The 26,322-nt window shown below is 38.3% G+C and overlaps 1 protein-coding gene across 1 annotated transcript in view; it reads right to left on the bottom strand.

The window, feature by feature from the left end:
* Positions 1-23,259, bottom strand: part of LOC104155005 (gamma-secretase-activating protein-like) — a 32,355-nt gene extending 9,096 nt beyond the window's left edge. Inside the window, exons 1-17 of the mRNA XM_009705943.1 lie at positions 23,149-23,259; positions 18,585-18,641; positions 17,803-17,872; positions 17,300-17,356; positions 17,080-17,168; positions 16,603-16,672; positions 15,451-15,500; positions 14,057-14,161; positions 13,065-13,124; positions 12,231-12,274; positions 10,528-10,613; positions 5,618-5,695; positions 3,316-3,393; positions 2,741-2,833; positions 1,250-1,467; positions 873-942; positions 105-187 (exon numbers count right to left, since the gene is read on the bottom strand). Coding sequence (XP_009704245.1) covers positions 105-187; positions 873-942; positions 1,250-1,467; positions 2,741-2,833; positions 3,316-3,393; positions 5,618-5,695; positions 10,528-10,613; positions 12,231-12,274; positions 13,065-13,124; positions 14,057-14,161; positions 15,451-15,500; positions 16,603-16,672; positions 17,080-17,168; positions 17,300-17,356; positions 17,803-17,872; positions 18,585-18,641; positions 23,149-23,259 — 1,419 coding nt within the window. The remainder of the gene's footprint in view (positions 1-104; positions 188-872; positions 943-1,249; positions 1,468-2,740; positions 2,834-3,315; positions 3,394-5,617; positions 5,696-10,527; positions 10,614-12,230; positions 12,275-13,064; positions 13,125-14,056; positions 14,162-15,450; positions 15,501-16,602; positions 16,673-17,079; positions 17,169-17,299; positions 17,357-17,802; positions 17,873-18,584; positions 18,642-23,148) is intronic.
* Between the last annotated feature and the right edge of the window lie 3,063 nt (positions 23,260-26,322).

Genomic DNA, 26,322 nt, shown 5'->3' with positions numbered 1-26,322 from the left:
AAGTACATCTATGACAAGGTAAGGCATAGAAGTTAAAAGCTGTATTAAGGGAGAAAAAACAGACTCCCTCTAGCTATTAATTAAAGTACCAGCTGTTATCTTACCCCAATCCAGTCAAGCAGCGATGTATAAGGCAAAAGTTTATCCAGGTTGTGAGTTTCTGGACACATTCTGCAGTACAGGGAGGCTGAATGCAACGTAAAAAGATTTATAAGGGCAAGATTGTATAACCTATCAGTTACCAAGAGTAGGCTTCACAGTCAGTTCCTTATCTAATGCTTTTTTAGGGACAAATCCTGCTGCTGTCTCTGAAACAGCTTCCTCCATGGTGGAACTGGTCCCATTCTGTGCACAAAAGGAGGAAGAGAAGTCCAGATGGCTGCAGGGCCGGGTCAGCTGCTTGGCTACAGCTCAGCACTGCAGGGGTCCTTTGTACAAAGGCTCAGGGCACAGGACATGCCCTGGCTAGGCTGAGGAATCAGCTATTAGAGGAGAATAACACGATATGCCAAATCCTTATGAAAAAATGGTTTGCGCTAGGCTAGAGGAGATTCGTTCCTCTGCTCTAATCTCATTTATTTACATCCCAGATATCCAAGACAGGAGCCAGATGGAGAATTTGCTCTCCAGTGACCTAAAATAATGATAAATTTGTCCCACTAGACAGAAGAATGCATTTGAAAAGTTTTAATGTCAATCTAATTTTGACAGATCTATGTATCTTCTAAACTACTTATATTGTCTCTAATACCAAAATGCAGGTCAGTTAACATAAATCATAATGAAAAAGTCTGGAAAGAAGAGAGTCAGTTTTTGACATTGTGGCTTCTCCTTAAGTTACAACTAGGGTATGCAGGAAAAGAAATACCTACCGATGATAAATTCTTGAATGGGGTCAAAAGAATGACATGTTGACAGGTTCTCAGAAATCCACCAAATAATCTGTCAGAATAAGAATAGAGGAGTTTGTCACATCTCTCTGTTTAAGTACGTGTTATAAGAGACTACAGAAACTTTATTTTCGGTAGTAACACTTTGCATGAAGTAGTGATATAGAGATGGACGTTTTCAGGACAGCCTTGACCAATAAAGCAGTTTCGGCAGCCCAGCTGATGAGCCTCTTAGCATTGCCAAAAGGTCCATGTGAATCAGGAATTTTTTTCTTTTTTGGCTGATATCATTCATGTCCTGACCTTTCTTGTATAAGATATCAGTCACTGAAAAATCTTAGAGGAGGTTCTTTTCCAACCTGCATTTCCAAGTCTTCTGTGTGTTGGAAGTACAACAGAGCACAATGTAGAGCTGCCAATCTCTCGCTGTCTCGTTTGCTGTTCTGTAGGAACTGTAGTAAGGCACTGTCACTGATGCTCACAGCATACATACTTCCTACATGGCAATCCAAGACTGTTGACGTGAGTGGGGATCGTATAGAGCAGTTCTGCAACACGTCAATTCTTGCATCCTCACCTGAAGGACATTGGTTTGAGAATAAAAAGGACTAAGAACATAAAATTGGCTGCTACCAGTATTTCTCTTAAGACTACCAGGCCCCAGCAGTAAGAAACAGTCTGCCTCTTGTATTAGTTGCCCTGGTATGCTGAAGAGGGGGATGAATGGTGCTGGCTGAGTAAAGCAAGTAAATGAGGAGAACAGTCCATACTCAGTTCTCTCCTTCCCTACTGCTAAAGCAGAGAAGGTATACAGATTTGAGGCTCACAATGCTGTCATAGGACAAATTGGGATGGAACAGAGAAGGGCACAAGGCTAGTAATAGAGGTTCAACACTAGAATTAGCACCGAAGCATATTGTTACAGTTCAGAACTGCTCACATGCAGAATCATGATACAGACTTGTATGGGTGGATCTCTTGCCATCAATCCCAATGGTCAGAATAGCAAGGTCCTGCTCTATGATTACTGATTGAAGCATCAGACCAAAACCACCTTATTTATGCTAGCACTAAGGTTCACCACCACAGTACTATGCAGTATGATTCCAGACTCTGTGCATCAGAGAAATCAGGCCCAGCACACAAGTGACGCTTTCCACTCATTTCTAGAGGAACAGTGTTTCATTATATGTATACACAACAGGTATTAGCTTCCTGTGATGCTGCCCCTGCACCAGTTCCCACTACTTACCTCTCCTTCACTCAATCAGAAGAACAGATTTCTGTTTTCCAACGAAGGTCCCCCACTTCCAAAAATAACCCACTTCCCATAAAGACATGTTTGTTGGAAATGAAATAACGTGCCTCTCAGATGAGACTCTAAATCAAATTGCATCAGCCTGATCAGGTGAAGGAAACACAGATTTCCTTTCCCCACACCCTCCAAACACACACATTTAGAGCAACTCAATTGGAGGAAGGAAATGTAAAATCAAATTTACATCTCCATGTGAAATTTGAGAACAGTGGAGGACAGAGAAGCATGTGCAAAGATGGGGGAAGGGAAACTATGAAACCAAGGCAAAGAATTGCAAATTCAGTGAAAGGTCTTCTTCCATTTCATAACAAGCTAGAAATACACAATAGACGAAATATGAAATGTCACTTCAGATTCTGTTTCCAAATGGAAAGTGGCAAAAATGCCATTCTTATTTTTTCAGTCTCTTTCCTTCTTCTTCAGAACACTGTGCAATAAAGCAAACGTTGAGAAATACAACTTTTATGTAAAGAGATTTGAACAAGCTTCCACTACAACAATAAAATTACTTCAAGCAGCAGTCTTACTATACCTGTCAGAAATAAACTATAGCACAGCAGGTCAGGATGCTGAATATTCAGGAGGTGCAGGAACTGGCCAGGCAAATAAGCAGCCACATAATAGTCTATTTAAAGAAATAAGAGTGGTCAATTTAGCACTTGTTCACTTATTTGCTTTAAGAGGCTGTTTCAGATGATTCTCATCTTGGCCCACTTCTCTCTGATGGAATTGATTATATCTAGGAAATATAAAAGGAGTTAATTAGAAGCTGCTGTTATATTAACATAGGAAAGACTAGCAATACATTTGGGTTTCCAGGAGGGAGGATTCAAGAGGCTTGAGACAGTCAAGAATTCAGCAGCTGATCTCCAGAGCAGATTCTGAGGCAATTTCAGAGGAAGTTGCTTACTAATAGTGAAGTATTGCAGCATGAAATGGCAAACATATAAGTTAAGCAAAAAGAAAAAAAAAAAAAGCCAAAATAACACAACTACTCAAAGTCAAGAAAAAAAAAATTCCCTTCCTTCTAGAGAATAGTTACCCATTTGTCTCCATACTGGGGACAGAGAATGGCAGTCACACAGGGAAGTAACACAAGTAACCTACCAAGATTCATAAAAGCCACTTCCTTCAATTGATGAGATTCTGTTCTTTCCAGAGAAACTGTAAAAGTTTTGTTGTAACCTGGGGAAAAATAATAATACTTTTAAAAAACCCAAACAATAAACACCATCTGTTACAAGCCAAGTATGACTTTATAGCTAGAAACGTCAGCAGTGCCAATACACCCAAACAGGGATATTGTAGACTGTTTTATGGGCTTGTCTGCACAGACAGATTTACTTCATCCGAAACAGAGCTGCTGCATACTTATTAGACCTGCACCCACACAATGCAGTTCTTTAGTATGCAGAAACTGGCCATGCACTGCACAGCCTATGTTCATGTTTAAAGATGCATTCCATCCCAGAACAAGCTTGTGTAAAAATACACACACACCGCCCCCCCAAAAAAAAACCCAAACACAAATCCTTTAGTTACCTCTCCTTCTCATTTTGGTGATCTTTCAACTGCTTTAAAGAATTTCCATTTTGTTTATCTGCATGCCCTATTGCTGTAATTTAGTTCAGCTCTGTTTAAACATAGACTAATTTCAGACCTGCTGTGTCTGCATGGGCTTTGCATCAGTACAGCTGTTATTTTATTCTAGACTTGCACCATACTTCTTCTGGCATCCAGTAAGAATCACACAGAGCCCTCAAACTTCCTGAATCTCTGAGAAAAACTGAAGATTAAAATAACTAAGGAGACAATGACTGGCCTCCAAATGTCCATGCTGCAATATCTTAAAGGCTGGAATGGTGTCATGATCAGGATGCTACTTAAAACTGCATGAAAACTAAAGATAAGACAATAGATCCACAGTCTACAGGACCACCAAGGAAAAAAGTAGATAATGAGCCATGCTTCAGCCCCTCATCCAGGACTTTGATTGCTGACCCTAGCAGAGAGATACACTTTATCTATACTGCAAAAAAAGAAAAATGAGACCTCCAAGACCAACAGCAACACTACAGATGAAGGGGTATCTAAACCAAATAGTTTTTCACACAAGATACCGACTGAAGTTTACTTGCAATGAGTCAGTTTACTCAGGATCACCACCCTGATAACTGCCAACGCAAACACATACAACAGAATACAACTGCAGCATCGTTACTTTTGTGTTTATGCTACATCAAGTGACTGCATTAACAGGGGGTGGGAAGCTTCCTTCTGAGTCTACAGATGCTGCAGCACAGACTGAACTCCTTATGTGTCTTGAAAATATGGCTCATGGACCTGATACACTGATGCTTCTGTGAGTCACCTCAGGACCAGTCTTAAAATTCTCTCCTACAACTGACGAATCTTACATGAATCCACAAACAGCTCTGCACCAAACAACTCCACTCCACGAAGGCCATTTCAGATGCAGCTGGTCAATGTCACCATATTTATCCTCAGTTTCTTCAGTATACAGATAGGGATGTACTAGGGCCATGGCTGGCTCCAAGCAATGCAACTACCCTTCAGCTAGCTACACATCAAGAACATCTGGGGAAATCAGTCCTTCACAGCAGTACAATGCAGAGTGGTGCCACACCCAGAATGGACTTTTCCAATTTGTTAATGCCTTCAAGAACACAAAAATGCAGTTCATTCAATCCCACAATGTTCCAGCAGCAAAGCAATATGTTAGTGCAGCTCCGACATACAAAACATTTCCTGACATAAGAAAGTGAACACTTAAAAGTAAAACAGACGTATGTTGTCCACTTGAACATGGTTACTCCATATTATGCACCTTCTCAGTTGAAAAATAATTTGCTTCTCTCCTCTGTGATTCAAACGAGAAAGATCTTACTAATGACAGGTTTTATTCTGATTCAAATAAAACAACATTCTTCTTTTTTTTCTTGAAAAAAGTCCTAAAATTAAGAGCTAGAGCACCACTTACATAGCAACTATTCTTACAGTCAGTGGGTGTTGCACCTCCTGCTGTGAAAATGACATGTTGAACAGGAACTCTAAACAGACACGCAAGCAAAGAGCTGTTGGCTCTATTTCCCATACAAATGCCTTATGGCATAAGTACAACGCACCTGCAAGCTCCCACAGATTTCACTAATGTTTATGCTCAGCATGCCAGAAAATCTGGCTAGAAATAACGGACCAAATTAATAGCCACTCATGAGGCCACTGGTTTGAAGCTACTTGTTCAGCATCAGGCAGGAAGTCTACACCAGCCACAGTAGTTTATTGTCTGCAGACTTTGGTAGCTATTTGTTTTGCAAGGCATTCTGTGACTGTTTCAAGCAAAGTGACATTCTCCAAAATAAAGCATAACTGAACAGGTTAATCTTACCTTTATGTAAAAAATATATGGAGTACATTATTTCATCAGGAATATCAGAGGCTAGACTACAACACACACACAAGCCTCCTGAAAGACAAGAAAGGAAAAGAAAACTGACTTGTCCACCTGAATACCCAGATATCTTTACACCCCACAAAACTAAAGTAACACTGTTTCAAATTAGAAACCAAAAATAATCTCTCAAAAAAGGTAAAGATTACTGAAATATATATCATATCTCTCTAACCATCGTTTACCTAGCGAAACACAAAGTAAGAGAGAACAGAGGAGGCAATATGGTTCAATGGAAACCTGGGTTCTGTCATGGCCAGTTCTTCTCTTTAGAAGTACATTTTTAGCCATTCCCAGTAGAAATCATGCTTGCAGACAGAAAACTGATCAAGCCTTTCTCTCCACAGATGGCCTCAACCTCTAGATATTTTCTGTTCAGGGACTGCCAAATACGCACAGAACAACACAGTAAAACACAGTTTGTTTCCTAAGTAATTTCATATTGGCAGCAGCATGATACACTACTAGAGCTTTCTCACACTAGAAATGATAGCCACTTCTCTCCTTTCCAGCCCAAAGAGCTGTTAATTCCTTTTTTAGGAGAAAAGTCAGCCCTTGGCACAAGCTTATTTCAGCTAAGGTACTCTCTGCAGGAATGCTTTGCCCTCCCAGCCTAATTCTAAATCGGACCAATACTGTTTTGACTCCACTGGATGGTAGCCCTCCCTCCATCTCTTATAAAAACCTTAATCCACTTACTCCAATGCTTTGGCAAGCATTGGCATTCATGTTAGAAACAGCTTCCAAACCACATTATCCCAATACAGTTGGGAAAGTTGAGTCACAACTCTGACCATTCACCTTTTACCTTTATTGAAAGTTTACCATTTGCAAAAGAGTAAAAAAAAAAAAAAAGGTAATACTAATACAGATGCTATTCTGTAAAAAAATAAAGGTTTATGTATACAAGGTATACAGAAAAATTACACAGTACACAGTATGGAAAAAGCACATGTACAAAAAAAGCACAGCTACCAAGGTATTTTACTTGGTCTGAAGTATGGGGCATTTAACCACAAGGCTGTACCACAGCTGTGATACAGATAGGGCTGAGGCACTTCACACTTCTGGGGAAGGTATATACTTTCTTTTGACATGTTATTTTTTTTCTGCTTATTCTTAGCTGATTGAATATTGTTTGGTACAGTTTTGCTTGGATATCTGAGTCATTTAGACAACAGATAGGGCATTCTGCCAGAGCACTTGGCATCTTTCAGAGCATGCATAATTTTTAAAGTAGCAGCATCAGAACTCATGAGGAAGACTGGAAAAGCTCCAGCAACCCACAATGCCATTTCATTATCAACAGCTCCCTTCCAACACTGCAAATTTCTTTCTTGTATGCTGGAGGTTAGTGTATACAATGTTCTGTAAACTGCGTAACTTGCAAGCGAGTCTGTTCAGATTGAAGTGTCAGTGGGTAATATATGCAAGCTGATCACAAAAACAGTGGTGATGGGGGACTATGAATAAGACGTACATCTTTCAACTCTAGGATACTGGTCCAAATGTCTACAAACTGAACTACGAACAACAGAAAATATCAAAGTGTGCTTCATCAATACAGACAGAAACACGACAGTCTCAGATCAGCAAGTGTCCAAGCAGTGTTACATCTGATACCATCTTGGCAATCCCAGTAGAGCAGCCAGCGACTGAGAACATAAGACAAACTCCTATCCTACCCTTAGCAGTGCTCTCTGCACATTCATAGGATCATTATGGTTGGAAGAGACCTCAAAGATCATCAAGTCCAACCGTATACCTGATGCCACCATGCCCGCTAAACCATGTCCTCAAGCCCCACATCTAAACGTTTTTTGAACACCTCCAGGGATGGTGAGTCCACCCCCTCCCTGGGGAGCCTGTTCCAATGCTTAACAACTCCAACAGTGAAGAAGTTTTTTCTAATGTCGAGTCTGAACCTCCCCTGGTGCAACTTGAGACCATTTCCTCTTGTCCTAAACCGTTTCCTCTTGTTCAAGCCGGGTTGTGCTGATGCTGGGAAAGCTTGTTATCCTATTGCACCTATATGGTAAGTGCTTCATGCGGAAGCAGAATCAGGTCCATACACTATCCATTTCAAAGTCATCTGCAAACAGTAAGAGCTGTAGCTAAATGCCACAAGGTGAGAAGACTCACATGAAGACATCTTTGGATGGATTCTTATTTTTTCAGAAATAAAAGGGAAAAAAGATCTCAATCACAACAAAGTAAAAAAAAGGAAGCATTTAAAAATTAGTTCTACTCATCCAGGGTAACAGCGAGTTACTACATGCAACAGAATTAGGAAAACAACAGTTATAACTCTGCCACTTGATAAATAAACATCATACCACTGAAATTTTAAGTCACCTGTGAAGACATGAAGTTTTCCCTAGAAAATTTTGACTTCAGATTCCTCATTTCTGTTCATGCAGAAGCGTAAGACATAAGGCTGTACCAACATACCAACATGGCATCCAAGTGTCACAATTCAAATACAACATCGCACCAGGCCATTTTGTCTAGTCATGCTGGCTTAGGAGTGACTTGCCTCACCTAAACTTCAGCCAACCAAACATCTCTCATTTAGACTCCTATATAGCAAATGAAGAAATACAGATAGAAGCAATCATCCCCTGGAGATGCCTGTTTCTCTCTAGAAATATAGTCCAGATCTTTAACTTTTAGGCAGGTAAAGTTAGGTGACAGTAATCCAGGGTTTACATCATCTTACTGCCTGTGGTTTTTTTAATACTGAGCAAATTTAACTGAAAAGTACTTCTAAAGCACTAAAAGAAAAGGTAACAGCCCAGTGTTGTTTAAATAACCACTGAATTCTGGACATGCAAAGTTAATTCTGAGACTAGAACTGCTTGATCTCAGCTAATCTAGAACTACAAAGGGGTTTTTATCTGGAGACATTTTGTCTGTGCTGAGTATAAGGAATAGGGCTACTTTTCTTCTACTGCGGAAGTTTGAGAAAGGAAGAATGATTTCATTCAGAGTCCAGACTGGCAGTAGCCAATAGCAGTTTTATTAATAGAATATTCCATTTTGAAGTTACGTCAGTTATTCTTTGCCAGAGATGTCCGAATCGTACAAATCGGGTTATCAGCATTAACATCTGAAGCATGCTAGCAGTTCCACAGAAGGCATAGTCTGCACCCCAAAGAGCTTGCAGTCCAGTTTTATAAATCACCACAAACAAGAGGCACAAAAGGGAACTTGAGTGTGATTACCCATAGTGTTCTCCGACTACTAGATATGGTCCCAGCGCCAAAATCATTTGCTCCAAACTGTTACTCAAAATAGGTTGTGCAAAGTAATCCTCGGTTTCAAACAACATTCAATGAAAAGCCACATACACTTACTAAATGAGATTATTTTAATTGTCAAATTATGTGCTTTACATTAAGCACAATGAAGAGCGCATGTGAAAGTTTCCACACAGAATTTAAATACTGTGTTGCCAGATCGAGAAGAACATTTTACTTCAGGGGAATCAAACAACAGTCTTGTTGGAGGAAGACTGAATTTCATCCTAAACTAAAAGGAGGTGCTTCAATCTGAACAAACCCTAGAGAAGTATAGGTTTAAAAGGAAACACATATATACAAATAAATAACATTTTCCATTATTGGACAGGCCATTTGTATAAGAAATAGTCTGTCTGGCTAACAGAGAAAAAGTAGCCTAATCTACATTTGGTAGATTAAAACTTGGCTTTCTCTTATTTCTAATTCCTTCCCTTTAATCTTTGTAAGCATGCTGTCTGTCTTGGTAAGGAAAAAAAAAAATCCTTGTAAGGAAACTATTTCACTTGATTTGCATTAATGGTCATTTCAACACAACTGGCAAATACCTCAGCAATTCGCTCATGTACATACAGCACACCTCAAGAAGTGAGATGTAAAGCCACTTCTGCAACACATCATATCTCAATACAACTCTGTAGACTATTCAATGGTTAGTCAGACACTACCTCTGCTTCGCGGTATGGTCTAATTTAGAAGCTGAAAATGCAGGCATCTGTGATGAACAGATGCCTTTTCAGACCAGTTTTTAATCAAAAAAAGCTCATGGCATGCATTAGGTTGCAGGGAGACTCCTAAATCCTAAAGATTTAGGGAACATTTTAGGTTTAAGTTTAAGGAATCATATATATACACTAAACCCTTAAGTATCACATCCTGAGTTTGGGTATCACATACTTGGACCTTCTAACTATCACAAACTAACAGCAAAATGAAGCTCTTAGAATCTGTATTGCACGTGTTCCATTTATGCATGTCCACTCTGCAACACAATTATATACTACGTCAGATACCCATACAACAGACCTAGCCAAAACCTTCCTTTGAATTTACTTTCTAAAACATTTTCAGCCAGCTTTAACATTAAATTGCTCTAATGTAATACACAATCATGCTTTGGTACCTCCTGCATTCTGAAACTAGCAGAAAATGCTACAGTGTGCTTAGACTGGCATATTTCACCATATGAGTGCATGATACCAGTTCTTTGAAGTTGGGCTACCAGAAAATTTCTGTGTGACTGTTTTATTGTTGGTGTTGATAGATAAAACCCTAGGTAACCTTCAGCTCAACTTGGAATGCAGCTTTCAGAGGATAAAAAAAACTTAGTAAGAAAAATAGCACACAGCTGCCTTCTCCCTCTCCTCACAGTTACTTGCCTAGTATACTCTAAAGGAATAAAAATCTCACACTCATACAAAAAAAACCACCCAAAAATACAAATATATATATAATGTCTTACAAAGAAATTTAGTAATCAATTATAATTACACTGCATGATAATTACTAGTGGAGATAATTTTGACAATACTTGTATTTAATCATTACCTGCTTTACTTGTAAAGACCTGAAGATTCAAAGATTTAGATGTAACATCTTGGTCTTGACAGTAATCATATCCAAAATTCACAAGTCTATGAGCAAATAAAGATCACTAAATAAATCACTTCTTCATCCACAGAGATTCATCACAACACAAAGATCACAAGAACAGTCACTATGTAATCAAAACATACTAATTAAATTCTAATCAAATGTTCCCTAATGCAAGTTAAATTAGGCTTTAACCAATCCGCTCAATGCTGTTAGTAATGAGAATCTGAAGACTGCACATTGTTACCAGAATCCAACAGTTTTTATTACACCTGCAAACTTCACTGACTGCAGCATTATCCAACCATTCCTGCACGTTCAAGTGAAAAGAAGTTCTGATGAAGCACTGGAAATCCAAGCACCCATCAATACCTGAGAACTCAAAGGCTTTGCAGTCTAACTCTACCATTCTTATGTCTGTAAAGCTACATTTTAATCTGCAATTAGGCACACTAATTTCAGCGGAAAAACTTGAAAAGGAAAGCACAAAATTACACTCACATGGAACTTGTTACACCATGACATTCTTTTTCAGTCTCATGCTGCCTGTGCTTTAATGGTTTTACATATCTTTAAAAGCTACAAGTCCTATTTTTGCTGTGCAGAATATGCAACAGAAGATTGTGGTCAGTCTGCTTTGGCTTTTTTGTTGTTGGGTGTTTTTTTTTTTGCTTGGTTGGGGTTTTTTTGCCAGAAAGGATTCTGATCCTGTAGGTATTTTCTCCTAGGTCTTCTGCAATAATTTTGAAAATAAAAAAAAAATAAAATTATAGCATTGAAGCTCTTGTAAGAGCTGGATTTCTTCCGTACTAACTGCAAGAAATACACTGCCCTTTAGGGCAACCTGCATGTGCAGTAGCACCACACTGCACCTTCTGCATAGCACTGAGAGATTCTGAGAGCCACAGTTTGGGCAGGTTGGAACTCAACTACCTTCAGTTATTGACACCTGATCTAGCAGCTTTGGCCTCCCTTTCTGTTCAACGAAGAGAAACAGGCCCTTTTAGAATGTAAATTCAACTGATTGCAGACAGAGGAGGATGAGATGAATTATGACTGAGAGTCAGACCATCCTGACTAGTTTTTCCTCAATTAAAAGGGAGCCTTAAGGAGCCAGGCTCAGATGCAGCCATGTGCATGGTAGATGCGGACGGACAAATCTTAGCCTTTGAAAGTGCAGGCTGCCTGGAAATAGCATGCTGGAGGAGAAAACAGTACAGGTAGTGTCTCATACGCTATAAAAGGAGCTACTGATCTGGTTAACTGCCCAGTAAAACATGTAACAGCAATTAAAAATGGAGAGCTTCCCTGGACAAGAATTTTGACATAATTACTGCAATATGCCCAAGATTAAAACAAATTAATTTAAATAGGTACAGAATACTCAGAGGGTTTAACCTATAGCTAGCTCTTCAGACAAATAATTTTAAAAAATGGCACCAAAAAGCAGTCAAGGATTACATTAAATTTCACAGTTGACACTGATGAAAATGAGAGGAACTGGAGATTCGGACACCATGTTCATACTATTCTTATGTTCCAGTACCATGTAGGCAATTGCAAAGAAAGATACTGTGGTTGGGACAAACTTTAAGTTTGTAAGACACTACCCTATATATTAAAAGGAAAGCAAAACAAAGCATTAATAAAAAACTTACTTTAACTGTGTGTCATTTACAGAAATATCCAGGTGTGATTCCAGCTGTTAACCAAAAACAAAACCAAACCTGCTATTTAGTGAGGTCAGTATACTGTGATTAGCATTTCAGACCAGCAAAATGTGTCGAACTCACATTTCATCAGATTCAACATTTTTAACTTTATCCTCCTCTAATCCTTACAGTCACCCCAAAAAACATAAAACAGATTCTTAAAAAGAAAGAAAATAAACTGTGATATATTTAACCTCCTGCATTAGAACAAATTTCAGCCAAAAGTCTAGTAACAATTACATGTTCAACAGTTGTAACTTTTATGTTCTGTTCTCTGTATTTTGGCCACAACAGGTTTTCCTGTCGTGTTTAAATCTGACATAAAATTAGTACATGGCTTCTTTGTCTAGTGCATTTGATAAGCCCTGCTTTTCAATATTTGAATATAAGATCAGTATAATGTCATGAATGTCACTTACTTCTAAGTCAATATCTGTGCAATTCCACTGAAGTTACCTTACCATGGTGCAATCTGAATCTGAATATATTCTTGAAAAGAATAAAACCATTCTGGTTTCAGTTGAGATAGAGTTAATTTTCTTCCTAGTAGCTGGTATGGTGCTGTGGTTTTGGATTTAGTATATACTATATTTTCTATATATACACACACACTATATAAAACAATAATGCAAAAAAAAAAAAAAGGAAAAACAAAACCCGGTTTTCCTCTGCAAGAGTTCCAATAACAAAAGACACTGAAACAGATTTCTGTATGGGTGCTTGGAACACATCATTACATCCCACTTAAAACCATTGTATAATAAAATACTTATGACTTACTATTGAGTTAAAATTTTCATCAGGATAAAACTGGACACATTTTAAAGTACTCTTTGATTCCTGGAATTAAGAAGATGTGTTTTGTAACTGATAAAATAGAAAGCATATTATATAGACTGAAAAGTGACCGGATACTCCACACCATTCTGCACACTCAACCCACTTTGCTAACAGACGTGCAGAAGTTAGGGGACAAAAGACAACTTTAAAAACCACACATAACCCCCCACAATAGCACTATGACATGCTTCCTTCCTGTCCCAGATCATTATCTGCCAATCATCTATAATTGCGTGGGCCCTCACTTGAAGCACCACATGACTTGTCTCACACACACATATACATTCTTTCCATAACTACCTATATGGCAAAAGGAACTGTATCTTATTTTGGTCAGTTCAAAAAGGGTATCTCAGAAACAAAACCAGGAATACATTTCTCCATCACAGTTCACTTCCTGTCATTTCCCAACATTCATATTTTTTTGGCAGCTAAGAAAACTTATGAAAAATCAATTTACATTTACATAGAATACATCAAGTGCAAATAGTCCCTCAGACAAAACAAAACAAAAAAAAACAAATGCAAAGAGTTTCAGCATTTCTAGCCAAGAACTTGCCCTCATTTGGTCACTCAGTAAGTTTGTGTACAACATACTTTCTAGATGTGAATTCTCTGGAACAGAGGCATCATACTCACAACGTTTTTTGGTAGATTTAGATCCTTTTGAATAAAAGACCTTTTTAAGGCAAAGAAAACATAACAAATCCACCCTTTTTTATAGAAAGCACTAAGACCACCAGTCTTCTTGCAATTTAATATGCACAAATAGCAGTTAAGGCAAGCTTAGCTTTTGCTTTACTTTATCTGAAGCAGGAACAAGACAAGACTACCATAATGAAAAGCAAACTCACAGTATTACCCCACACATTCAAAACTTTACTGCACTCAGACAGGCAGGAACAAAACTACTAGATTGACTTCCATCTCACCTTTGGAACAATGTAGAAGAGCCTTTGTTCTATCATATCCCATTGTGCCCAAATGAGATCATCTGCAACTCTGGCTCTTGGAAGCTGACCTGAGTTTTGAATCGCCTAAAGGGAAAGAAAGAATATTAGTAGTCGTCAAGTAAGGTTCTACAACAATTATGCACAGTCTGTGCTTTAAAGAAAAAAGCAATGACAGAAGAGGTGCAAATACTAAGGTGCTAGGAGGGAATACGCCACTTGTTAGCTGCGCAAAGTCCACCTTAGTTGTGTGCAAGGTGCTCAGTTTAAAAACAGCAGAAGCAGAGTTTTCAGGGTAGACCTACTACCAAATATTTGAGATTTCCTTGCTGCTAGAAATTAACCACTTAAGCTGCTGAAAGTGAACAAAGCAAAACAGACAGCACTCTTCACCACAGAGAAGGGTAGAGGAGTGAAATACCAGTCAGTTCAGAACCAGCTACATTAACCATTGAAGGAAGATGTGTTAGCTCTGAAAGGAATTTCTATCCAAAGTCTCAGCCGCATGACGGAGAGTACTGGCAGCAGGGAAAGGGCTAGAATTGTGGAAAAGTGTTGGGATTGGATAAATGCACTCTTGAAAGATGTAGGGAGATTTCATGTCAACCAAAACAAATCTGTTTGTTAGAAGGACATCAGATTGATCTGTTTTTTCTGATTTCACTCTTAATATTTACTCTACTACCATAGTCTGACATATAAAACCTGTCTGCTTTAAAAGCAATTATAAACTTTGAGAAAACCATGAAAGTCACAAAGTGGCTGAAAATCAGGACCTTAACCTTTTCCTTCTAAGCCTACATTCGTCTCCACAGAGCAAAACGTTGGTTTTCATGACACAATTCTTTACTATATTAGATACATGTTAATTATTAATAAGTCTTGTAAGCAAGACACTCACAATTTGGTGAAGACAAATTCACGTTAAACACAGCAAAGAGAGATGAGGGGAAAAAGAGATTGGAACATTCACAGTACTTGGAGTGTATCTAAGTTTTATGTCTTTTGTTTGCTTGTTTTTTAAATGAATCTCTTACTTGGACACACAGATTCCCAAAAAGCAAAGCCAGGAAAGTGACTCTGCAAAATGTTTTAAATGGTTTAAAAATGTATATACACTATGTTTACTCCCAACTTTCAGCAACAAACAAAAAACAATAAAATAAGCAACTTTCCTCATAGATTACATGGTATGCAGGTTTTTCAATCAGCTTTGTGGTTAGCTGCATAAGTTGCAATACTATGGATATTCTCTTTAATATACTTTGTGCTGCCCAAGTATAAAACTACAAACACAGTTCACTAAAATTACAGATGTTTAAATTTTCAATTAAGGAAAAAAACAAACCCAAACCCCAAGATTTTTCAAGTCTTACCACTTTGTGTTCTTCTTCTGCAACAACATGAATGTCAAATTTTTCAATATCTTGAAAATATATTAAAAAAATCATTACAAACACACATTTTTATATGCTTTTATACAGTTTATTAAACAATCTCCCCTCTTAGAATGCTATAAGAACACATTAGGGCCAGGAAAGTTCAACTCAGTGTAAGAGGCAATGTGTGATATACGAACACAGGTGCCTACGCAGAGATCTGGACCCTCTCCCCTTCCTGAGCCAAGGATAGCCTCAGCCACAGCACCTCGTGGAAGCAGTTCTCTGCCCACATCAGCACAGCACGGTCAGGAAGAGCGCTAACCGAAACATGCCAAAGCAAGCCAAGGAGCGCACTTATAAAGAAAAGAGCATGCAGAGCTGCATGCCTGTGCCTGAGACTACACCCTAGCCCTGCTTCACTTCCTAGCACGAATACCACCTCACAGTCCTTTCCCACACAAAATTCCTAAAAGCTATTGGTAATTTGCCTGTGCGAAGGGTGCAAGATTCACCCAGGAGAAGTTATAAATGTTTCTGATACAGTTCGCAGCACTATGTGAATGTATTAGGAGGTGAACTCTGCCCACCTAAGTCTAGCTACCTAAAGGTAGGTGCCTAGCTTAGTAGAGAAGATGGGCCTCTCCAAAAAGATAGGAAAAGCAATCTCATGCTGTTATAAGACTGAAAGGCAAGAGGGATAAAAAGCCTTTTCCAAGTGTCCATCTCTACCCACTCCCTCCCATCAGATTAGACTGAACATGCAAAGTTAGCTGAATCCAAGAAACTATTGTCCTATTCTTATCCCACTTGTCACGCATTAAATCACAATCCACCTCTCATAGTCAATTGATCTGCGCTGAATTTATATAGGCAGCTATAAAAGTCTATTTTAGTTTTTTTAGAAGTAAAGATAACTGATGAATACATGAACTAAGCAAATAATTGCAGTCAAAGCTGGCCATTGTGCTAACATTGAAAAAAAATCCCATTAAATAATACAGTTTTTAAAACACATCCGTAACACACAGAATAGCTCATCCCCTTTTTTTCCTGGTTTTTTTCCAATAAAAGTCTACCAAAAATATAATCTATAATGACCATCTTAAAGTAAAAGAACGATAATGTACTTTCAAAATATTAACTCACATTTATCATCTGAAACTAGCAAGAGGTGACTTTCTGTAGAAGTACTTCTGCCTTCAACTGGATAAAGAAACTGTACAGAAAGTTTCACAAAAGTAAGTAAATAACCAAAGTAGTTTAGAACACTTATCTAAAATGAGGATTTTTAGATGGATATTTATATATTTTTAAATTAAGACAGGCACACTAATGATATTTAATTAGTAAAAATAGCTATTCATACAGACTAATAGTCACCAATCACCATAATTGCAACCTTCAGAGGACTGAAGAGAAATAAAAAAGTAGCCTTCATGTCAGAAAAATATTCCACATCAAATATTTTACGAAGTTTCTCATTTTTTTCCTTCTATGAAGAAACATGGGCACACTATCACTGTAACAGTTGCAAGATAACATGACATATTTCTGCACTCAAACACTTTTTCTCTCTAGCATAGTGGATTAAAGAGTTTATATTTAATTAGTTGAATAATTTACCTGTACTCGAACACAGCTATCCACAGCCTTTAAGACTCTCACATTATTAATGGGATGAATTTCAATTAGCAAGGTTAAATACTTGGATACTGCAAGAAGAACATGTTTTAGACAACATTTTTTAAATACACAATTTAGCCTTCTAAACAGAAATTACATGGGGAAAAAAATAAAAGGGTACTATATTTCTAACAGTATTAAAACAATCCACTTGTAGTACCTGACTGTAATAGCCGACTTACTCTTTCTTCCTCTGTACACTGATGGAAGCTGACTGCTAAGGGAAAAAAAAAAAACAAACCACACCACACAACCACAGTGAGCATACACATTTGATATTAATCTTATTAAATATTCCTGCAGAGAGAGCATCACAATTTATTTCTTTTTTTTTTTTTTTTTTTTTTTTACCAAAAACATGTATGTTAAAGGAACAACAGAAGCTCTTCTAGATGCAGGAGATATATAAATGCAGGAGGAGGAAGTGAACAAAGGGTCAGTGTATATTAGATTTTTGTTTTAATAAACAGCAATATTGCTACACCTATGTCTTTATGTTGTTACCTACATTATTCGGTGATGGATTCACCGAAATGCATAGACTGCTGTGGGCAACATACAGGTCAAAATAGATTTAAGAAATTCTAGACCCAAACGTATCATCCTAAACTATAGGATCTTTACTATGACACAAAAAAGTTTATTGATAAAACACATATTTACCCAATAACGTCCTTTCATTGTTGATCGAACAACTGATTATGCGAAGATCCCTCTCAAACATATAGAGGTGCTACAGAGAAACACATTAATGCTAATAAATTTTTTTTTTAACTACATAAAGAAAACCATCTAATTACTCCTCCTTAGCAAAACACTGTTGACCAGTACACTGTTTTTATTTTTAAAGCAAATCATTTCACAGCCAGAAGAACCATATTTCAAGCCTCAATTGTATCACTTCTCCTTTTTCTCATTTGTTTGTTTCTTACTGGTTCTTTTGAGCTCTGTGTTGCCACTAGAGCAGCACAGCAGACCCTTATGTAAATATGAAATTTCATCCATTTCATACTGTTATGGGGACACCTGCAAAGGCCTGTTATCATGATTTCAGCCACTGAACTGCAGTACATTCCATTTTAGAATAACTTCTTACAAATGGTAGCACCAAACAGACTGAAGATGCACACATAACAAAGAAAATCTAAAACTTTTACTTCTTGGCACATGTGTTCAGTGTGAAGAGGAATGGAAAGGGCTTGAATTGGTTGTTTAGAAGTAAAGATTGCAGACATGATATTTTACTACTCCGAAGTCATTCAAATGTTCTGTAATGTTCTGCATCTTAATGCTACTAAGCATCATTTCAGTACCTTCTCTGCTCTCTCTTCTGTTTCAAACAAGCAGATACTCCTTAAGGACATAACATCCTGTGGTGCAAGGCATCAATATCTGGAACACTACAGCACTGTCTTCACCAGGCAGAAGCCTGGTATTGCTCTCACCTCATTTTGTTTAGTTTGAAGATCGTACAATCCAATGTGAGTATTTCTCTGGTTTCCCTATGGATGAAAACAAATTAGCATTGGCAATGTAAATACATACAAAATTAAAGTGTGTTTTTATTTTTTTCCTACTTCCCTCTCCTCTTCTCCCTGCCCCTTCACACACATACTCACAGACTTCCCTGTCCTATAAACAGGCAGTTAATTATCTAATTCCAAGAAAGCAAGGCAAGAAAGAGAACAAAGATTTTTTTTTTTCCCCTTTAAGAACTAACACATGGGACAAAGCTGAAATGTGGCCAATCCACAGCCCACAAGCCATTGCATAAGCCAAGTGCCTCTCTCTGACTCTGGTTCTGAACTGGCTTTAGTTATAGGCAGTAGGGCCAGGAAGAGAGATGTCTGTACAAGAATGAAAGGGGATGCTATGGCTCCTGAAAGATTCAAGGCCAGTATTCCAAAACTCACGAACTCAGTGGGTGATTGCTCCAAAAGGGAGCACAGAAACATCAAACATCACCAAACACAGCTTCCAGTGATCTGGCTACAAGCTGGAAAAAGGATTTCAGCTCTGCCTTAGGAAATGATTGTTTGAAGGCTAAATATATTTCACCAGCTCAGATGGCACCATTAGCCTGCTGCCTTTGAAAAGAAACATAATACATATCCTTTCTAGCTTATTGATAATAACACAGAATGATTTGGGGGCATTTCTAAGACTACACAAATCAAAACTTTTCTTCTTAGTAATTCTTACTATGCCTTAAGTTTTCAAAATATTAAAAAAAATGTGAAATAAATTCTGCTTGGCAGCATATATTGTATATCAAATCAAGTTGAAGTCCATTAACGTACTCTAGGTACAGGCACTAAACTGCTACACTGTTGAAATTAAATCCAGTCACACAGACTTGTACTCAAACAGTGAGCATCATTGTTTTTAACTACAGCTTGGAGGGAGAGGGAAGAAATCTGTGGTTATTTACAAAGTTACGGCATCTTGCTTTGTGAAGTTAAAACAAAAGCCTGAGTATTCTCTTCCTAAGGGGTCTATTTCTGAGTGTCTCATTATTGTTGTGGCAATGACAAAAGCCTTTGACTTCTGATTTAATATAAAGACATTTTGTTTTCTTTCTTTAAGACACACGCTTCAGGCCTCCTCATTTAAGGTTAGGCAAGTGCTTTCACAAATAACCATCCTTTCCAAGTGTGTCTGAAACGCTAACATCCTCTGTACTTCGCTACTAAAAAATATACAAGACTAGCAACAGGACTACATCAGTGCCCATATCTGTGCATAAGCTAAGACACTTGTTTTCATGTTTACTCTAGACATTCTTGTATTGCTTTGCAAAATAGAAGTGCCAATACTAGAATTCACTTGCATTAAAAATATCTTCATTTACACCAACTATCAATGTCATAAAAGACAGACACTGTCAAAACCACAGTACAACACAATACTCTAAAATAAGCTTGAAAATAAAGCTCATTCTCCACCTTCCCCTGATTTCATACAGAACACGCTTGATTTTCTTCCACTCAGCAGACAGAGGTTGTTTGCTAATAGATACAAATAGAAAACAAGCCAGGGCAGCTCAGTTTAGTTTAAATCCTTGTTTGTGCACTATCTTCACTGACAACATTACAGCTAAAGTTTGCTGCTATAGAACCAACAGGAAAGACTCACAGATATATAGCTGTGTCTTGCAAAAGTGGTAGCTCATTAGTTATAAATAGTTTATCATGCAGGTGGGAGAGAAAGATATTAAACTGCCTTAACAACTCAGTAAGATCCGCAATTTTTCAGAAGCTGTAATTACATCGTCGTTTCTCCAACATAAGTTTAAGGAAATAGAAGGACTAACTGCACACACTAAAAGCAGTCTTTTCCCCAGGTAAGCCTTCCAGTGTGATGATGTATATTAGCAGAACAGAATAACAAAGCACAAAGAATACTTCTACTTTAGAACAAGCTTGTAAAAATTTAAAAGACGTGTCAAATCCAGGCCTAAAACTACTTGTCATTTGCTGAGATGCATACAGCAAGATATTTTTCTTCTATGTAAATATGAATGGATACTCCTCTTAAAAGGTTTGCAGTAAACTCCAAACCCACAGAACTAGACCCGTATGTTGTCAATGGACTGTTTCAGAAAAGGAAACATTTGGATTGAATCCTTGTTAAGTCAACAGTAAAGTGTAAAAAGCCAGACACAGTCACACAATACTCCCAACACTTGCTGGTTTTTAGCATTCTACTCTTGACAGAGGAAAAAAAAATCCAGTCCTACTTTAAGGTATAACAGTCCCAAGGTGTGACTGCAGCTGACACAGACATAACTAATTTAACAAAAGCACGGACCTCAGGAAAGGCACAGCATCAGCAGCTCAGGACCCAGCCTGCTCAGGACCCTGGGTGAGTGCTGTGCAGCTACAGCCTGGACCACCACATGTGCTCCTACCAATATACAAACCACCTTGACTAACACAAGCTTTGGGGCAGACATACCCACACTTTCTTATCATGCACGCCAACAAGTGTGGATGTATTGCCTCCTACTGACATCAACAACACCTAAGTGGGTACCAACACTTTCAGCTGATGAGCAGAATTTTTATTGATCCAAGAAAGAAATGTGTACCACACACTATGAACAACTTCTCTCTGGGAGAAGCATCATATATTTCATGCAATACCACCTTAAGATACATTTGTTCTTTGTGAGAAAACTCCAGGAAGTATCTTCCAGTTTACCCATTAACAAGTGTAGAAAACACTTATGGTAGAAGCAAACAAAATATGTCAGCATCCTTCCTAACAGAGGAATAAATAAATGCTGGTTCTTCAGCAGGCTGACTTACTCATGAGGAAAAAAAAAAAAAAAATCAGACTACTTTATCACAGTAAGAGAATGGGAAAAGAAGCAGCAGCAGCATCTCCTTCAGGATGGCATTTGAGAGGTGAAAACTGCAGCATAGCTCTGCAGTTCGCTAGTTCCAGTTCTCAGGCTCTGTCATCTAGCCATTCCTACCACACAGGCTGCAGAAGTTACTTTATTTGCAAAATTAGGAAAGAGAAACTACAGTGAACATTTTCAGTGATTTCCTATGCAGCCTTCACCCCTAGATTCAGCGAACTAAGCCTGGGTGTTTAAATTCTCATGAGAGTCATTGGCCTATTCAGTCAATGGAGTCTAGTGGGTATTCGTCCACCTCCTCCACTCCACACACCTCCTCCCAGAGTACAGGCTACAAGTGGCCAGTTCTCTAAACTTCACCAACTGTTTTGACTAGATCCCTACTGACTACAACGGGAGTTTAGACACCTAGCAGACAGGCAGACACCGACGTTTAGATGTGTGAACCTTGAGCTACAACTCATCCCTTCTGTCAGTTGGAAGAGCCTGAATGCATATAAGGTAGCTGGACTCTGCTGTCAGAAACCCAAACAAGCTTAGTGGGAGATTCCGCAGATGCTAGAAAGCAGCAACATCACACCTATGCTGCACCAGATCTCCCGTTGGGAGCTAGACGCGCTACTTTCATCAAGTCTTTCTAGAGCTTTGAGCAATGAAAAAAAAACCACCAAACTTGACACATTCTTTAGTAGTGTTTTTATGGTTACTGCTGTCTTGTACAGACTCCCCCCCCCCATGTTTGTACTAAAGGAAACATCCACCCACAGCTGAAGCGTATTATACCTTGACACAGGCCTCACCTCTTCCCTTAACCCTAGGGAAGCTGGAGAGTCTTAGCATTGCTGAGCTGGAGGGGAACAAAAGGCAGCCCTATTCTACTGGAGTCTGCAATCTCCACTCCATACTGTTCGAGAACCAAGATGCTCCAGAATCCAGCTGGGTATACAGATTTCTCCTATATGCACAGACAAGGAGCACAGCTTGTCTCATCAAGAGGAAACCTTCTGAAACCATTTAAAAATCTCTTGGAACTACACGTCTTTCAACCTAAAAGCTATACACATGCCATGAAGAGCAGAAACCTATGTTAAAAAGGATAGTTCTAGATACTTTGAGACATCAAATAAGCAATGGTTACTTCAGACTACTTGCAATAAAGTGCTATAGATGAATCTTAAAGTAACAAAGAAGAAAGGCAGAAGCAGAATTACTGTTAGATAAATGGCATCTTAACATACACATTGGTAGTAAGAAACATATTTCACTAAAGCAGCGCACATGAATTTAATAGTCAGACTTCCCTGAGAAATTCTGAGGGTGAAAGAATGTGCTGCTTACAACGAGTTTATCTGTTAAGGAAATTGCATTTCAGTCAGGGTGAGATTCTGGCCTCCAAAAAAATCAACAGCAAAAACCCTATAGACTTAATCAGGTGAGTACTTCACTCTCCATTTCATCATTCTTAACCTTTGTCTGAAGTGGAGAGGGGTATTTTCCCATTGCCAAACCCACCAAGTTGTAATCAGTTGAGTTTTCATGTTCTAACCTTCACTGCAAAAAAATTTTAAACTACGAGGACTCAATTAGGCATAGATATACACAGTGTTACTCTCTGCTATACTAAGTTCCAAAGACAGACTTACCTTCCAGGTATAAATAATTTTTCCATTTCTTTCAATATTTACAATGTAGAGTGTTGATGAATTCTCCAAAGTATCTGAAATGATAAGTATCAAAAGGCACAGGATTTTCATTTGAGCTGGTTCATCATACAATTTATGCACACTTCAAGGAAAGACAACTAAATACATTTTTACACATAAATACTTCTTTGTATATGCTAAAATTACTCCATTCTAGAAAGAGAGAGAGAGAATATCTCTTATACCATGATTTAAATCTGATAAACTTCAACATAAAATAGGGTTTCAAAACACACAGGAAAGAATTATTTATGTAAACTCCTAACTCTTCATTATAATTATGATTCTAATGGCCACTACCTTTTGTGATGAAAACAGAACGTGCTTTTTCACCATCTTCCATTCACAGAAAAAAAAAAATTGCATTTATTCATTATACACAATACAAGGTTCACACAGTTAAGTTGCACTCCAATCCTCAGAACACTACAGGGAGATAGAGCTAGCTGAGCAAAGTGTCACTTGCTCCCCTGTCCCTTCAGCATCCCAAAGGAATGTCTGGAAATAAACTACATCTTCAGAGATTAGTTCTACAACAGCCACCACACACACAAAAAAACCCCACCAAACAAACAAACAAAAAAAACCCCAAGAACCAGAAGATTAATTACCATATATAGATAGATAGATGTGCAATGTACCTACAGAAACAAGGGAATTAAGCAATGCAGGACAAGATATGATGTGGGGTGTGAATGAAAGAGTAGCGTTAAAAGGGAAACAGAAGAGCAGGAAGCTAGCATGGACAGAGAAAGAGAAGTCCACATCTGGGCAAAGCAGCACCAAATAAAAAGTAAAGGAAAACACCAGAAAAAGAGATAAAATACCGCACTTAAGGTGACAAAAATGCATGCTTTTCTGATGCTGCCTTTCTAATCACTGCAGCCACCAAAACTCTGTTTATCTCAGATGGAACTTCTACTAAAAGTGGAAATTTTGCCCTTAATAAGGCTGACAGCTGCATGATTGGTCCTAGTTTTGAGATAAAGGCAGCCTGTGGTTCAGTGAGCATCAACAAAAAATTCTCCACAACTCTCATTGAGCATTTAGGCAAGACCAACACTATTTACTTTGCATTTATCACGAAGTGATCATAGAAGGAAGACCTGTGAAACTTAGTTTCACAAGCCTGGTATTATAAAACAGGCTTGCACAGCTTGCAGTGATAAGAAAAAAACTTTTTACAAGTATTATCAGAAGCTAGTAAGTTCTGTATTTTGTTGTGGGAGGACAATGAAAATCCTTACTGTACATTTAACAACGCATCATTTTCTACTGGTTTCAAGTCACTCAAAGTATACTACAATACCACTACATTAGGGCTAGCCGGTGACCACTGAGAAAGTCTCAGACAACCATACACTCTGCCATTCTTTTAGTGGAAACTTCCTGGAATTAACCACCACCTCAAACTTTCAAGATGAGTACTACAGTCTCCACACTTCTCTCTCATGCAATACTGCCTCAGAACACAATTTAGGTAGAGAAAAAGGTCCACAAGAAATCTCGATGTCAATTAATTTCTCTATCACCTGACACAGAGAGCTTAAAGGCACTGAAAAAGTTCCATGTCAGAAGTGAGTATCACGTCACTGAACATTGTTGGTGGGAATATACAGCCAAAGAAGAAGTGGCAATCATCTCTGCCCTTGGAAAGTCCTGCAGTAAAACTCTGCACATAGAATTACAACTTCTTCCTCATCCTCACAGCTGAGACGAGCAGATGAAGGGCTGCAAAAGAACCAACCCAACCTGCCTGCCCAGCAAACAACTCTTACCAAGATACTCAGGAGAATGCAGAGTCTGATTTCCTGAAGGCCATTATATGCAGCTCATACAAAAATAAGTGGAATAAACCAAACAAGACTGGTTCTCTTCACTTGCCACTCCCCTCCCATCTTAGTGCTCCCAGCCCCCATGCAATTAGAAATTCTCACATGGTATCAAGGGCTTTCAAGTCCTCAGGAAAGAAAATAATAAATATGAATAACTGTAACCTTCACATTCCTAATACAATAGCACTACCTCAGGGAAAAAAGTCAGTATATGCAGACAAAAGTTGAAATGCAACATGGCAATGCTAGTATCTGACCAGATGCACCTTCCAACGCAGATTCTTCTGATTCTGTATTACCAGAGGCATTTACTGAACGAACAGTCTATATTATGTTTTAAAAAGCTGATTACGGTTGTCCCTTTCGCAAACACAAGTCAGCACCATTTTGAGATCATGATGACATAAATGCATAGGTTAACTGACTCATTGAATTCATCACAAATGGACTGATAAATTCATAGATAAATTGATTAGGCATGGAGAATTTCAGAATTTTACCTCAAATCCCTTCAGTATACTATTCAACAGTTGTTCAGTAAACTATCTAGTATATGTGAAATAATTTTTAACAGATTTTGTAACTGATGGTTTGGTAAATAATTTTCTTTATAAAACCAAAAAAAGCTGATACTTTCTGGTTTGCCTCCAAACAAGTCTTACGAAACTATTTGATAACAGCTCCTTGATGTGGGAAGCAAGTTAAAATATTCTGACTTAATTAAAAGCAACCAAATGAGCTGAGGTTTCAAGTTCATCACACAATGCATCAATGACCACCTATTTCTACTGAAGTAATAAGTTTTGGGGTTTTTTTTAGACTAAAGTTTCCATCAGTTTCTGATAAAGCAGAACCGAGCCAGCTGCCCTGCAGATGAATGAGAACACAAGCAAACAAGCATAAGGCCAAGAATACAGGGTGGTCATTCTTTTTTTCCAACGACTACATCAAGCGCTCAGTACACTAGCTATCGCACACTGCTGTGACAGCTAACACTTGATCTAATTTTAACTAGCGCTCATTTAACACATAGACAAACGTGTGTTTTTTTTTTTTCTCCTAGAAAGGGGAGTAGCGTGGGAGAAGGTCATGCTAAGTCTTTTTGGGGGGGAAAAAAACCCAACAACCAACCAACCAAAAACCAAACGTGTGAAGAAGCAGAAGAAAGAAACAAGCTGTGGAGTGCAGCAGACGTGCACAAGCACTTTCTGCATGTGAGAAGCTCCTTGAAGACATCAAACTTCCCCGCCTCGACTCGGCCACAGGCACCTGAGGGACG

The sequence above is a fragment of the Cariama cristata genome, unplaced genomic scaffold (genome assembly GCF_000690535.1).
Source record: "Cariama cristata isolate BGI_N322 unplaced genomic scaffold, ASM69053v1 scaffold2438, whole genome shotgun sequence".
In the NCBI taxonomy this organism is placed as follows: Eukaryota; Metazoa; Chordata; class Aves; order Cariamiformes; family Cariamidae; genus Cariama; species Cariama cristata.
Note: the sequence above shows the minus strand (reverse complement) of the source record. Positions and strands in the feature narration are given on the sequence as shown.